Source organism: Rutidosis leptorrhynchoides, chromosome 1 (assembly GCF_046630445.1).
Source record: "Rutidosis leptorrhynchoides isolate AG116_Rl617_1_P2 chromosome 1, CSIRO_AGI_Rlap_v1, whole genome shotgun sequence".
Taxonomy (NCBI): Eukaryota; Viridiplantae; Streptophyta; class Magnoliopsida; order Asterales; family Asteraceae; genus Rutidosis; species Rutidosis leptorrhynchoides.
The window spans coordinates 257,059,746-257,075,126 of NC_092333.1; the positions used below are offsets into that span (position 1 = coordinate 257,059,746).

The 15,381-nt window shown below is 37.4% G+C and overlaps 1 protein-coding gene across 1 annotated transcript in view; it reads right to left on the reverse strand.

Moving 5' to 3' along the window:
* Positions 1-12,718, reverse strand: part of LOC139897192 (beta-glucuronosyltransferase GlcAT14A-like) — a 31,687-nt gene extending 18,969 nt beyond the window's left edge. Inside the window, exons 1-4 of the mRNA XM_071879866.1 lie at positions 12,697-12,718; positions 12,540-12,615; positions 12,322-12,443; positions 10,971-11,121 (exon numbers count right to left, since the gene is read on the reverse strand). Of these exons, the coding sequence (XP_071735967.1) occupies positions 10,971-11,121; positions 12,322-12,443; positions 12,540-12,615; positions 12,697-12,718 (371 nt within the window). The remainder of the gene's footprint in view (positions 1-10,970; positions 11,122-12,321; positions 12,444-12,539; positions 12,616-12,696) is intronic.
* Between the last annotated feature and the right edge of the window lie 2,663 nt (positions 12,719-15,381).

The following is a 15,381-nucleotide window of genomic DNA, read 5'->3' on the forward strand; positions in this document are numbered from 1 at the left end:
ATGTAAATATATATATATATATATATATATATATATATATATATATATATATATATATATATATATATATATATATATATATATATATATATATGTGAATGCGTGCATGTACGTGTTTATGTATGTGTCGCGATGGTGTTGAGTTGTGTGAGACTTAAGGGTGAAGCTTAGACATGCATTGGAATAGTGAACGAGGTGTGCTAGTTGTATGAACCTTCGTTTTATGATTTGTTGTCAAAGTGACCAGGAACAGGCCAGTGCCGCGCCGCGAGGAATGGGGCCGCGACGCGACAAACAAAGCAAATCCAGATCAGAACTTGAGTTAGGAAGGGTCGTTTTTCCTTTTTTATGTCGCGCCGCGATAAAGGTGCCGCGCCGCGGCAATTCTGCAGTTCTGACTCTGAATTTCACTCAAATTAAATAGGGTTTAGGGGCAATTTGGTCTTTTTGCGTGTAGATCTGGTTGGAGCTTTTAATATCAACCACTTATTCTCTAATTTTTATTTCTTTTCCATTTTCTTCCACATTTTCCTCTCAAATCCTAAAACCCACCTAGATTAAACTCAAGATTTGAAGGTGAGGTTTTGTGAATCAATCCTAGAAGCAAGAATTAAAGTTACTCTCCTTGTTATTAGCTACAAGAGGATAGTTTTGGTAAGTCTCAACTCTAAGTTTTGAGTTTCATTTAGTTTAAGCTATGGTTTGGTTCATATGGAACTTGTGTGACCCATTTGAGGGTTAAATGGGTGGATTTTGGGTTGGATTGTTGAAAGGAAACCCTAAGTAGCTATTATCTAGGGTTTGGTCTTGTGATTTGAGGTTGTAAGTGCTAAATGATGTTGTTAGTCATTAATGTACTTTTAAAAGGATGAAAGAGTTGTTATTGTGTAAGTTTGACTTGATTTGTGAGTCAAAGAGTCAAAAGAGCACTAGTTGACCTAATCGGGTGAAATGGTTATGAAATACACCAAGTTTATGTTAGTTGATGTTATTAAACCCTAATCACTAGCTTTTAGTGATTTATGACGAGGCATGGCCATTAATGGGTGGTTTTGGTGTAGTTGAGTCATTTAATGCAAACGGGTCATTAAATGCTCAAGGGTTAGTGGTTGGCATTTAATTCAACTAGATTGTATGTTAATAAATGCATAATGTAATAGGTACGTTACATTGAAGGGTTGTAAGCTCGGTTAGCTTTCACAAGGGACTTGAGGTGAGTGGAATATCTATATATGTATGTATATGATTTATGTGCCGTATTGATGGTGTCACATAGCCGTTTTGTGACCATAGTTGCGAGACGTATCCGTTTTTGTCTACGTATGTTATTTATGCACATAGCCGTGTTTGTGCATATAGTGGCGAGTAATAGCCGTGTTTTACTCCCACGTTGTTATCCGTGTTATTTGTCCACATAGCCGTGTTTGTGTACAAGATTGTGAGTAATAGCCGTGTTTTACTCACATGTTGATCAAGTGATGCCATAGCCATTTTTGGGAACACTTGGGGGTGATGCCATAGCCGTTTTTGGAACACCTAGGGGGTTAGTATACCATAGCCGGGTTTAGGAGCTAACTGTTGTTATGAACATCGATGACTTGTTTCGCAAAGTCATTCCGCTTGCGAAGGATTTTGGTTAACCATGGGTTATAGTTGGTGATCCTAGCATTTGATTTATGATTATGATATTTATGTTATTAATGTGGCTAGTTGTACGGTTTGATGATACTAGCTTATTTATCGAGATGTTATGCGATTGTGTGCGTTATATGATATCGTGGATGCATGTGGGAAGTCTTATATGCATGTATATATTTATTCTACTCACTAAGCTTTGCTTACCCCTCTCATTGTTTATCTTTTTATATGCAGGCGTGGACAAGGGCAAGGGGGTCGTTGGGCACTAGGTGTCCCTTGTTGTTGTTATGTTGGAGCTTTTGGAAGTTGACCTAGTTTTGGGTAGTTTAGTCCCACACCATGCTCGGGACGTCATTTGGTTTATAAACTATCATTTGTAATGGGTCAAACTTGTACTAAACTTTATTCGTGGCCCTCGTGCCTATTGTAAACAATTAATTGTTGTGCGTTTTAAATAGAACTCGTGAAATGGGTTACATATTTAATTGGCGTGTAATTGTGTTGTATAAAAAAAAATTATCGTAAGGATTACGGGTTGGGTTGTTACAAGTGGTATCAGAGCATGGTCTAAGGGATTTAGGTGACTTGAGATAGGCGCCTAGACTTAGACTTTTATGTTATTGAATTATATGCGGGACTTGTAGGATTACGGGTCAGTGCGGAGTTTGATTAGTTCTTTGATGCATAAGTGGACAACTATGCTATGTTATGATGTTACTAATCATGTGTTATTGTTTTGAACATCGAGCAAGATGGTTGTGATACATCTGAGCATGGCACGGCATGTGAGCGTAATAGGGAGTCGTGACCACTATTATGGTTGCAAGTCAAGTCAAGCAAGGATGTGCGACAAGTATCGAGCTAGATGTGGTGTGTGTGCGGTCATATGCATAGGTATATATGTGTATTAAATTGTTGGTGATGTCTAATCCATTTTTAATCTTTAGAATGAAGATGAGAAACGGAACGAATACGAATGGCAATGGTGGTCCCTCTCATGTGGAGGAAGATGAGATAACTACCAAGATTGAGACCGCTTTAGAAAACTATGTTTCGGTTTTCTCACGAAGGGTTAAACAAATATTCGAAGAGTCGGTTTCGGAACAAATTATCGATATGATTCAAGAACGAATGACCAATGCCGTCAAAGAAGAAGTTGAAAAGAGGTTTCCTAGACCTCAAAATGTGGGCGAATTGGAGTTTAGCTATAAGAACTTCTTGGCGACTAAGCCTCCTCACTTTCACGGGGATCCCGACCCCATGAAAAGTGCGGCTTGGATTTCCGATGTTGAAGGTTGTTTTCGCACTACCGAGTGCCCACCCGAGAAGAAAAAGAGGCTTGCTACTAGTTTGTTAAGGGGCCATGATAAAGATTGGCTCGATGGTAAGATGGATATGGTGGGTGATGCGGCTTTTATAGGTTTATCATGGGTGGAGTTCAAGAAAGAGTTTTTCCTTGAATATCGTACGCAAGAGAATCTTTCCAAATTGCGAAATGAGTTAAGGAACATGCGTCAAGGGTCTTTGGACATAAACACTCTCAAAACCAACTTTCTCGCCAAGGCACGTTTTTGTCCCGAGTATGCGGGAAATGATCAAATGCTAATGGAAGACTTTCATGCAACCCTTAGAGATGATTTAAAGGGTAAAATTAGTATCGGTCATGTTGAAACTTTCGCTAAGCTTTTGGCGGTGGCAAAAGGGTTTGAAGCACAAGCTCCGAGTCCTGTTCCGGTTAGTTATGGGTCGAGCAAAAGAAAATTTGGAGCGCCGAGTAACTCCAACAAGAAGAGCAAGGGTGTGTCTGAAAGCGACGAAAGTATGAAGAAGGGTGGTTCGAATACTTTTACGCCTACTTGTTATAGTTGTGGGAAGCCTGGTCATTATGCTCGTGATTGTTTGATCAAAATGGTCACGTGCTTTAATTGTCAAAAGATGGGGCACCGGAAGGCGGAATGTCCCGAATTATCAAACAACCAAGTAAAGAGGATAGAGAAGGCAGTGGGGTCGGCTAGGGGGAGTAACTACTTGATGACGAATGATGAAGCCAAACAATCCAACGAAGTCGTCTCAGGTACTTTCATGGTTAACTCTAATCCGGCAAGGATTCTATTTGATAGCGGTGCAAATTTATCGTTTGTGTCACCAAAATTTGTGCCTAAGCTTAATAAATCGTTAGCTAAGTTAAGTCGTCCGGTAGAAGTCGAAATAGCGGATGGCAAGGAGGTTCTAGTAATTGATGTGTGTAAAGATTGTAATGTGGTGTTTGGTTCCGAGAACTTTAAAATTGATCTCATCCCGATGACCTTGGCTGATTTTGATATCGTGGTTGGCATGGATTGGCTCGATCATAATAGGGCCGATATTGCATGCCATGAGAAATCCATTCCTGTGAAGACCCCTAGTGGGAGAGAGCTAATTATTCATGGTGATAAACGAAGGAGACCGGTGCCGATATGCACTTTTGCACGGGCACGTCGTCTCGTTGTTACTGGTGGCATGGCTTTCCTTGCCCATGTTGTTGATACTCGTAATGAGCCACCACCCATTCGTGAAATTCCGGTGGTAAGTGAGTTTGATGATGTTTTTCCGGATGAGTTACCGGGTGTTCCGGCGGAAAGACAAGTCGAATTTCGCATTGAGTTGGTTCCGGGAGCTACTCCCATTGCTAAAACTCCTTATCGTTTAGCACCGATGGAAATGCAAGAATTGTTGAATCAAATTCAAGAGTTACTTGAGAAGGGTTTTATTCGACCGAGTGCTTCGCCTTGGGGCACTCCGGTCTTGTTCGTGAAGAAGAAAGATGGTAGTATGCGTATGTGCATTGATTATCGGGAGTTGAATAAAGTGACGATCAAGAATCGTTATCCATTGCCTAGGATTGATGATTTGTTTGATCAACTTCAAGGTGCGACATATTTCTCTAAAATTGACCTACGGTCCGGCTATCATCAAATGCGGGTCCGTGAGGAAGATATTGAGAAAACGGCCTTTCGAACGCGTTACGGGCATTTTGAGTTTGTGGTTATGCCTTTTGGTATTACGAATGCGCCGGCGGTATTCATGGATCTTATGAACTGAGTGTGCCAACCTATGTTGGACAAGTCGGTAATTGTGTTCATCGACGACATACTTGTCTATTCGAGGAGTATGAAGGAACATGAACATCATTTGCGTAGTGTGTTGAAGACTTTGAGAAAAGAGAAGTTATATGCTAAGTACTCAAAATGTGAATTTTGGCTAAGGGAGGTTCAATTCCTTGGCCATATTGTGAACAAGGATGGTATTCAAGTAGATTCGGGGAAGATAGAAACGGTGAAGAGTTGGGGACAACCGACTACGCCTACGGAAATCCGAAGTTTTCTCGGATTGGCCGGTTACTATAGTCGGTTTATCCAAGACTTTTCCAAGATTGCTTCGCCATTAACTAAGTTGACAAGAAAGAATACGAGATTCAATTGGGAGAACGAGGAAGAAATCGCTTTTCAATTGTTGAAAGAGAAATTGTGTAAAGCTCCGGTCTTAGTATTGCCGGAAGGTGTAGATGATATGACGGTCTATTGCGATGCTTCTTTAAATGGGTTCGGGTGTGTTCTAATGCAACGAGGTAAAGTCATCGCTTACGCCTCTCGCCAATTAAGGGAACATGAAAAGAGATACCCGACTCATGATCTCGAATTAGCAGCGGTGGTCCATGCTTTGAAAATTTGGCGCCATTACTTGTATGGTGTCAAGTGTACGATTTATTCGGATCACAAGAGTTTGAAACATCTTTTTGATCAACGGGATTTGAATTATCGTCAACGTAGATGGATGGATGTGGTGAAGGATTATGATTGTGAGATACTTTATCATCCGGGCAAAGCGAATGTGGTCGCGGATGCATTAAGCCGAAAGAGTCACCACCTGGCGTTATGATTGGGATTGTTACGTATGATTATTACTAACGATTTTCTTGAAAAACTTGGTGTGATTCAAATAGAGGCTTATGTTCACAACAAGCATGCGGAACGAATTGTGGGGCAATCGGAATTCATTACGATGGGTTCGCGTGGTTTATTGTCTTTTCAAGAAAGAGTGTGGGTGCCTAAGATGGGTGATTTCCAAGAGGTGCTTCTTGATGAGGCGCACAAGTCTAAGTATTCCATACATCCGGGTGCGACGAAGATGTACCATGATTTGAAGAAAGATTATTGGTGGCAGGGCATGAAACGCGACGTTGTTAAGTATGTTGAGCAATGCGTCACGTGTTTGCAAGTTAAAGCCGAACACCAAAAGTCGTATGGTAAGTTGCAACCGCTAGAAATTCCGATGTGGAAGTGGGAACATATTACCATGGATTTTATTACCAAGTTGCCAAAAACGGCAAGAACCCAATTTGATACTATTTGGGTGATTGTTGATAGATTAACGAAAAGTGCATTATTTCTTCCTATTAAAGAAGCGATTACATCGGAGGCACTTACGAAGATGTTCATTAAAGAGGTGATATCAAGACACGGCGTTCCCGCGTCTATCGTTTCGGATCGGGACACACGTTTTACTTCTCGATTTTGGAAGAAGTTTCATGAAGATATGGGTACGAGGGTAAATATGAGTACGGTGTACCATCCTCAAACGGACGGTTAAACTGAACGTACGAATCAAACATTGGAGGATATGTTACGTACATGTATCATTGACTTCGGTGGTAGTTGGGATGAACATTTACCTTTGGTGGAATTCTCGTACAATAATAGTTTTCACTCTAGTATTGGAATGCCACCGTATGAGATGTTGTATGGTAGAAGGTGTTGAACCCCGATTTGTTGGGGCGAAGTGGGACAAAGGGAAGTCGGGAGATCCGACTTGGTATTGGAGACAAATGATAAAATCAATATGATTCGGGAACATTTGAAAAAGGCGCAAGATAGGCAAAAATCTTACGCCGATAAGCGTAGACGTTTGATCGAATTCCAAGAAGGTGATATGGTGATGCTCAAGGTTTCACCATGGAAGGGTATTATTCGGTTTCGGAAGCGAGGAAAGTTAGCTCCTCAGTTTATTGGGCAGTTTAAGGTTTTAGCTCGTGTTGGTGAAGTCTCGTATCGTTTGGAATTACCCGAAGAACTTGCGGGGATCCATAACACATTTCATGTTTCCCACCTCCGTAAGTGTCTTGCGGATGATTCTTCATGGATGCCTTTAGACGAAATTGAGCTAAACAACAAGTTAGAATACGTTGAAGAGCCGATTGCTATACTCAATGAGAAGGTAAAAATGTTGCGTAACAAAGAGGTGAGGACCTTCAAGGTCCAATGGCGTCGTAGTAAAGGTTCCGAGTTTACTTGGGAGCCCGAAGAATTCGTGTTGGTTTACCTTCCCTCGTTTCATGCGGCATGGATCGCGAGGACGCGCTCCGATTTAAGTGGGGGAGAGTTGTAACACCCCGTTTTTCCGTACGTGTTTAAAGGTACAACCTTATTTATTAGCACGCTTATAACTTGTTCGTTTGTGTGATTAAGTGAGCCAAGTGTTAGTTTTTGTGTAAGTACATGTATGTATATGTAAATATATATATATATATATATATATATATATATATATATATATATATATATATATATATATATATATATATATATATATATATATATATATATATATATATATATATATATATATATATGTGTGTGTGTGTGTGTGTGTGTGTGTGTGTGTGAATGCGTGCGTGTACGTGTTTATGTATGTGTCGCGATGGTGTTGAGTCTTGTGAGACTTAAGGGCGAAGCTTAGACGTGCATTGGAATAGTGAACGAGGTGTGCTAGTTGTATGAACCTTCGTTTTATGATTTGTTGTCAAAGTGACCAGGAACAGGCCAGTGCCACGCCGCGAGGAATGGGGCCGCGACGCGACAAACAAAGCAAATCCAGATCAGAACTTGAGTTAAGAAGGGTCGTTTTTCCTTCTTTATGTCGCGCCGCGACAAAGGTGCCGCGCCGCGGCAATTCTGCAGTTCTGACTCCGAATTCCACTCAAATTAAATAGGGTTTAGGGTCAATTTGGTCTTTTTACGTGTAGATCTGGTTGGAGCTTTTAATATCAACCACTTGTTCTCCATTTCTTATTTCTTTTCCATTTTCTTTCACATTTTCCTCTCAAATCCTAAAACCCACTTAGATTAAACTCAAGATTTGAAGGTGAAGTTTTGTGAATCAATCCTAGAAGCAAGAATTAAAGTTGCTCTCCTTGTTATTAGCTACAAGAGGATAGTTTTGGTAAGTCTCAACTCCAAGTTTTGAGTTTTATTTAGTTTAAGCTAGGGTTTGGTTCATATGGAACTGGTGTGGCCCATTTGAGGGTTAAATGGGTGGATTTTGGGTTGGATTGTTGAAAGGAAACCCTAAGTAGCTATTATATAGGGTTTGGTCTTGTGATTTGAGGTTGTAAGTGCTAAATGATGTTGTTAGTCATTAATGCACTTTTAAAAGGATGAAAGAGTTGTTATTGTGTAAGTTTGACTTGATTTGTGAGTTAAAGAGTCAAAAGAGCACTAGTTGACCTAATCGGGTGAAATGGTTATGAAATACACCAAGTTTATGTTAGTTGATGTTATTAAACCCTAATCACTAGCTTTTAGTGATTTATGACGAGGCATGGCCATTAATGGGCGGTTTTGGTGTAGTTGAGTCATTTAATGCAAACGGGTCATTAAATGCTCAAGGGTTAGTGGTTGGCATTTAATTTAACTAGATTGTATGTTAATAAATGCATAATGTAATAGGTACGTTACATTGAAGGGTTGCAAGCTCGGTTAGCTTTCACAAGGGACTTGAGGTGAGTGGAATATCTATATATTTATGTATATGATTTATGTGCCGTATTGATGGTGTCACATAGCCGTTTTGTGACCATAGTTGCGAGACGTAGCTGTTTTTGTCTACGTATGTTATTTATGCACATAGCCGTGTTTGTGCATATAGTGGCGAGTAATAACCGTGTTTTACTCCCACGTTGTTATCCGTGTTATTTGTGCACATAGCCGTGTTTGTGTACAAGATTGTGAGTAATAGCCGTGTTTTACTCACATGTTGATCAAGTGATGCCATAGCCGTTTTTGGGAACACTTGGGGGTGATGCCATAGCCATTTTTGGAACACCTTGGGGGTTAGTATACCATAGCCGGGTTTGGGAGCTAACGGTTGTTATGAACATCGATGACTTGTTTCGCAAAGTCATTCCCCTTGCGAAGGATTTTGGTTAACCGTGGTTTATAGTTGGTGATGCTAGCATTTGATTTATGATTATGATATTTATGTTATTAATGTGGCTAGTTGTACGGTTTGACGATACTAGCTTATTTATCGAGATGTTATGCGATTGTGTGCGTTATATGATATCGTGGATGTGTGTGGGTAAGTCTTATATGCATGTATATATTTATTCTACTCACTAACCTTTGCTTACCCCTCTCGTTGTTTATCTTTTTAGATGCAGGCGCGGACAAGGGCAAGGGGGTCGTTGGGCACTAGGTGTCCCTTGTTGTTGTTATGTTGGAGCTTTTGGAAGTTGACCTAGTTTTGGGTAGTTTAGTCCCAAACCATGCTCGGGACGTCGTTTGGTTTATAAACTATCATTTCTAATGGGTCAAACTTGTACTAAACTTTATTCGTGGCCCTCGTGCCTATTGTAAACAATTAATTGTTGTGCATTTTAAATAGAACTCGTGAAATGGGTTACATATTTAATTGGCGTGTAATTGTGTTGTATAAAAAAAAATTTTATCGTAAGGATTACGGGTTGGGTTGTTACAGGTAGACCCTCACGAAAGCATTGGACAAGCTTCTTGGTAGGAAAGACAATATCAACACGTTTGAGTTCAGTTAACAAATGACGATATCTAGCAACAGTATCTTTTAGAGATTCATCGGGTTGAACAGCAAAATTCTTCCATTCTTTCTTCAGAACCTTGCCTTTTGTTTTTCTATACTCAGTTGTCCCTTCATTACCACTCTCTAGAGCATTCCATAAAGCATAGGTTGTCAAATGCGTTTCAAATTGATGGAATATCTCTTTTGACAATGCTTGAGTAAGATGGCTATATGCTTTACACTCAAGATTATAATCCTCGCGCTCAGTTGCAGACAATTCCATGGGTGTCTTGGTTTCCCCATGATCCTTAGTCGGAAAAACATACTCAACCTTTAAGAAATTATATAACCTAGAGTCTATGCCGTTTAGCAAAATCAAGAACCTAGGCTTCCATTCTGCAAAATCATCCAAAGATTCCAGCCTAGGTACCCTATATGAGCTACCAATCTCATTTTCTGTCTTCAACAAGTGATGGAGACCTGACGACGAAGTACCGACAAGAGCTGATTGCATTTTAGTAGATTCAAACACGTCTGACATTGTAACCGTTCGGTTGCACAGTACGGTTGCAGAAGTTTCTACGGTTGCAACACTCGCATGAAAGTGATGTGGCACGGTTGCAATATACACGGTTGAAAAGTGTAACCGGATAAGATTATACGGGTGTAGGGTAAAACCGGACGGATGCAGAGTGTATCCGTACGGTTGTGATGTTATACGGTTGTGATTTAAGCGGATGAAGAATACACAGATGCAAGACATATCCGTACGGTTGTGGTATCCGGATGGAGTACCCGTGCGGTTACAGTGTGTAACCGTACGGTTTAATGCTTGGTCGAATCTGGGCAGAAAAACTGCACAGAAACTAGGGTTTAAGGTTTTGGTCGATCTAGCATTCAATCTTGAGAAAAACCAGCGTATGTTTGACGTCCAAAATAAAGTTTTAGACCAGACTAACACGTTTACTTCAATAAAAACACGAATTAACACTGAAAAGTCATGATTCAAAAGGGTTTTTGACAAAAACACTAAAAACACAATTTCTTAACAAAGTTTGACAAAAACCAATCGTTTAATCAATCACACAAGCACTGATACCACTTGTAGGATTGTGTAAACAGGATTAAACGATCTTAGATTCAATAACGAGTGCGAAAAATCTCGTTATTGGGTTTTATGCTCAAAACTCAATGAAAACCTTTGATCTTAATGATAAAATCGACTTAGATATGTTAAAGATCGACTATATTGAATACTAGAACACCAGATAATCGAATTGTACGTGTAGTATAGGCTAGGATACGTAACCCCAACAATGAACCCGAAATCCCCTTTAAATATATACAGCACGTTGCAACCGTGCGGTTGCCTCTCTAACCGTACATCCTGCAACCGTGCGGTTGCATACCAGCAGAGAAAATTAAACGATTAAGCTTATTAACATGATCATAATTAACTCATTAACTAATTATTCACCAACATGTTTAATCGAAGTGAATTATATAAAATGGTTGGGAAGTAGACAGATTGAGAAGAAAGACTGTTAGATAAGTACATAAGCAGGGTCCGGGGTAAGTTTTCTGTTCCTAAAATGCAATACTCCACAAACTTTCGGCTCAATATAGATGTTGGTGAACCTGCAGGAACATATAACAAAAAACATTTTTCATTCATATATTTAGTTTACTAACACTGTCTTTTAGTAATATATATATTATATTATATATAATTACTTACATACTTAACATATATATTACATATAAATATTTCAAACAAATGAATTTCAAACATATGTATAAGACATAAAATGTGACTATAAGAAAAATAAAAATTTTGACCAACCTTATTTTTCACAACTAAGACGGACTTTGACTTGACTTTTTAGTGTTGAACAACTAATCAGACGTTTTTGAGCAAAACGGGGTGGGCTAGACGCCAAACCGATTAGTCGGTTGAGACGGCCGATGTTTACAGCACTACTATTATGTCATAAACAGGATATTACGTAGACCTTTGTGTGAATTAGATATATGAATGATACAGAAAAAAACCCAACTATTTAAGGCAATGGTCGTTTTATCTCACACATCTTGGGAAATTGTTTAATAGTGCGGTTTTGAAGCGACAATTGAAATACAAGGAATCAGGACGAGATAAATAGTCAGAAGCTTTAAAGGGAACATTCTACAAATCTACTTACTTTTACAGTATATAAGTGATTGGACAAACAACCAGACACTTCTAAACTGACAGTTGCAAGTCGTATAAGAACTATATATAACATACATATCACTTAAGACCTGATTATACAAACAAAACGATAAGCAGTTCTGCCAGACACTCTTAAACTGACAGTTGCAAGTGATAAGAACTATATAAGACATACATATCACTTAAGATCTTATAATGAATATACGAGTAGCAAGTCATTCAGGATGCAGAACTGTGTTCTCACAAGGATTATGGAGCTCACATCAGGATTAATTCTATCACATAGAGGGTTTTTCGGATTTTACTATATCAAGATGCCAAAACAAGTTTTAACTTTCAGATTATACACGAGTTTACACCAATACTTGTAAGTTATCATGCTCACAAGAAGATGCATAGTATGCCCAACATGATACTCATAGCTAAATCTGATTTTGACCTACCGACATTGACAAATTAATTACTCAGATTTTGGAAAATCGGCTCCGCCGATTCCTAAAGAGGAGTACTCAGCATTAATCAGGGAGTTTTACAACATGAATGACATCTCAATAAATTCAGATAACTAAATTCAATATTAAAAGCATATAGATTAGAATAGTAAATTGGTAAAACTGAATACTTTCCTGTGAACAACCGATAAGCATCTGGCAAAGGCCGTTTTTGAGTTCCATAAAAGATCTCACTTGGCTCATTAAGAAAAAGCCCCGGGTCAACCACCACAGGTTTCAACATCCGTGACCTGGAAACCATGAAATATACAAATTTATAAAGCTCCCTAATAATACCTACTTAATAAATAACCCATATAAATTATGTAAAAGTGACTTTGCCATACTCTTTCCAGCCAATGTAGCTTGTGTGATTCACAAAGTTGAGATCTTTAGGAACGTATGATAGAATGTGAAGAAGATCTACAATAATAAACAAAACACGAAAACATATGCAAAATTGGTAAAGTTTATGAAGCAAATGCGCAAAGCATCAATGTATACACATAAATGACATATCAAACATTGTGACTATAATGACAAAACATATGTTACATAGCTATAAACCAACAAAACAACCACATCAACAAGGGTGGTGATCCGTACACCATACACCACTCAACACGCTTTATAATGTTGTACCATACAACCCTTTAAAGCATATTTAGTGGTGTACAGATAAATTCCGGTATTCCTCATCAATAAACACCAAATTAGTGGCTCAATTCAATTCAAACTCATTAAGTACTCTAAAACACACAATATTAAATAATTTTTAAGTCAGAATTAGCAATGTAACTTAGTAAACCAGTAGAATACCCACAAACATAAATCATTAGAAGATTGATAGTTTGTGAAAATACTTTTAGGAACCCAAAATTGAAGTACTTTGCATTTTTGGAGTATATATGCATACATGTCACTTTAAAAAAAATAATAAACAACAAAAAAAAACAAAAAACAACTTGCAACTCATGTGATATTTGACCTCGAGCCAGGACTCGTGATATATTTTTGGTTTCATCTTGCCAACATGAAATTTTGTATTTATTTAGATCCCGTGTATGTCACGGATCGCTATTTTATGCTCGTAATAATAATTAATGCTAAAACGGAATATAAAAATTCCATAATTTAGAATAATGTTAAAATATTTATTTTTGTTATGACATCTAAGAAATGAGTCGTAACGAGTGTACCCATGTTTAAAATACTTTATACGTTTGTATTAAGAAAAACTGATCACTCAAAATGTCATATATAAAATTTATAAAAAAAATATTAATTATATTTTTAACAAAAATTTAAGTTTTAAAATTAGTTAACCAATAAATAAAAAAAATATACTCCGTTAAATCACTCTTATCTAAAAATATTAAATGTGGGAAACGTTAAAAAAATGTTAAGAGCTAAAATTAATTTAACCATGAGTATTAAAGAAGAGAAATGGAAAGTCACTGAGAATTAATGTCAAAGATTTTAGATAGGCTGATTATTTGGTCTACCTCTTCTAAAAAGGATGAGAAACTAAGAGTCTTAGCTTAATAAGTAATATATAATAATGCATACTATCATTGTAAAAGATTAACGATTTATTCTTTTATTTTATTTATGAACGGTTGTTCGTGAATCATCAGAATGGTCAAACGGGTATATAAATATATGAGAACATTTTAAATGCAACACAATCATTTGTTTATCTTGTCGGAATATAAGAGTTTGAGTTTAAATTTGAATAGAAATTTCCGGGTCGTGACAAAACAAGTAGCGTGTCAGCTAATTAATATTCTATCCGGAGATAGACCCACTCACCGAATACCAGCAACTAGCTCAGATAATCTATCATTGAGCTGCTTCCTTATCCTTATCACCTGAACATAAGGCAAATCAAGTTAGTTTTTGTCCGTTAGCACGAGACAGCACAATACAGCAAATCAGTATCAAAAGTGCCACCAAAAGTCTACTTAACACTTATGCATTTTCAGAATTTACATTCTGATTATCATAAGACACGCGGGCAGCATAACGGCTAGAAAACAGCCAAATTAAACAACAATGTAGTACTGATCTACATCCGTACGGTTGCAGATGCATCCGTACGGTTACAAGTCCATCCGTACAGTTACATCATGTATCCGTACGGTTACATGCTCACTGCCCGATTGCACCAACACCACTGCATCCGTAAGTTTGCACATACACCCGTACGGTTGCATATCATATCCGTACGTGTGCAGAGGTGTATACGAAATAGTTATATTTTTATTGCGAAATACTATTAAATACGATACAATTTTACACAAGTTATTTATTTATTTAGAGAGTGGATATACCTAAACCTTGCTACAACACTTATAGGCAGTGTACCTAATCGTACAGTAGTGTAGTTTTTAGTAAGTCCGGTTCGTCCACAGGGAACTAGCCAAGTTTAACGCTATATTTTAAAAACTATATTTGTATATATATATATATATATATATATATATATATATATATATATATATATATATATATATATATATATATATATATATATATATATATATATATATATATATAAGTAGTATTATTATTATTATAAAAAGGGGTTTTTACCGTTTAATGACCGGTTTGTCGATTTTATGTCTTAAGTCACAATTAAAACCTAATGTAAAATATTAAATATAAAAATAACTTTATTTAAAGCGTAAAGTAAATGAAAATAATTAAAGTGCGATAAATTAAAATACGATAAATAAAATTGCGATAATTAAAAAGTATGATAATTAAAAGTGCAATAAATAAAAGTGCGATAAAATATGAAATAAAGGAATTATGCTTATTTAAAATTCCATAATCATGATGTTTGACGTGTTGATTTTAGTTTATTACCATGGGTTAATTGTCCTTTGTCCTGGATTATTCGATATGTCCATACGGTTTTGTCCATAATAGTCCATCAGTCATAAATATAAAGTGCGAGAGTCTTCGTCAAATTATCCTTATACCCAAAGTCAAATATTCCAACTAATTGGGGATTCGAATTGTAACAAGGTCTTAATACTTTGTTTAATGAATACACCAGGTTATCGACTGCGTGTAATCCAAGGTTTTACTACTTTGTTAACAATTACACCAATTACCCTTGAATGTAATCCACCCCTGTTTTAATGAGTCCATTAACTATTAATCCATCCCCGTGTCCGGTAA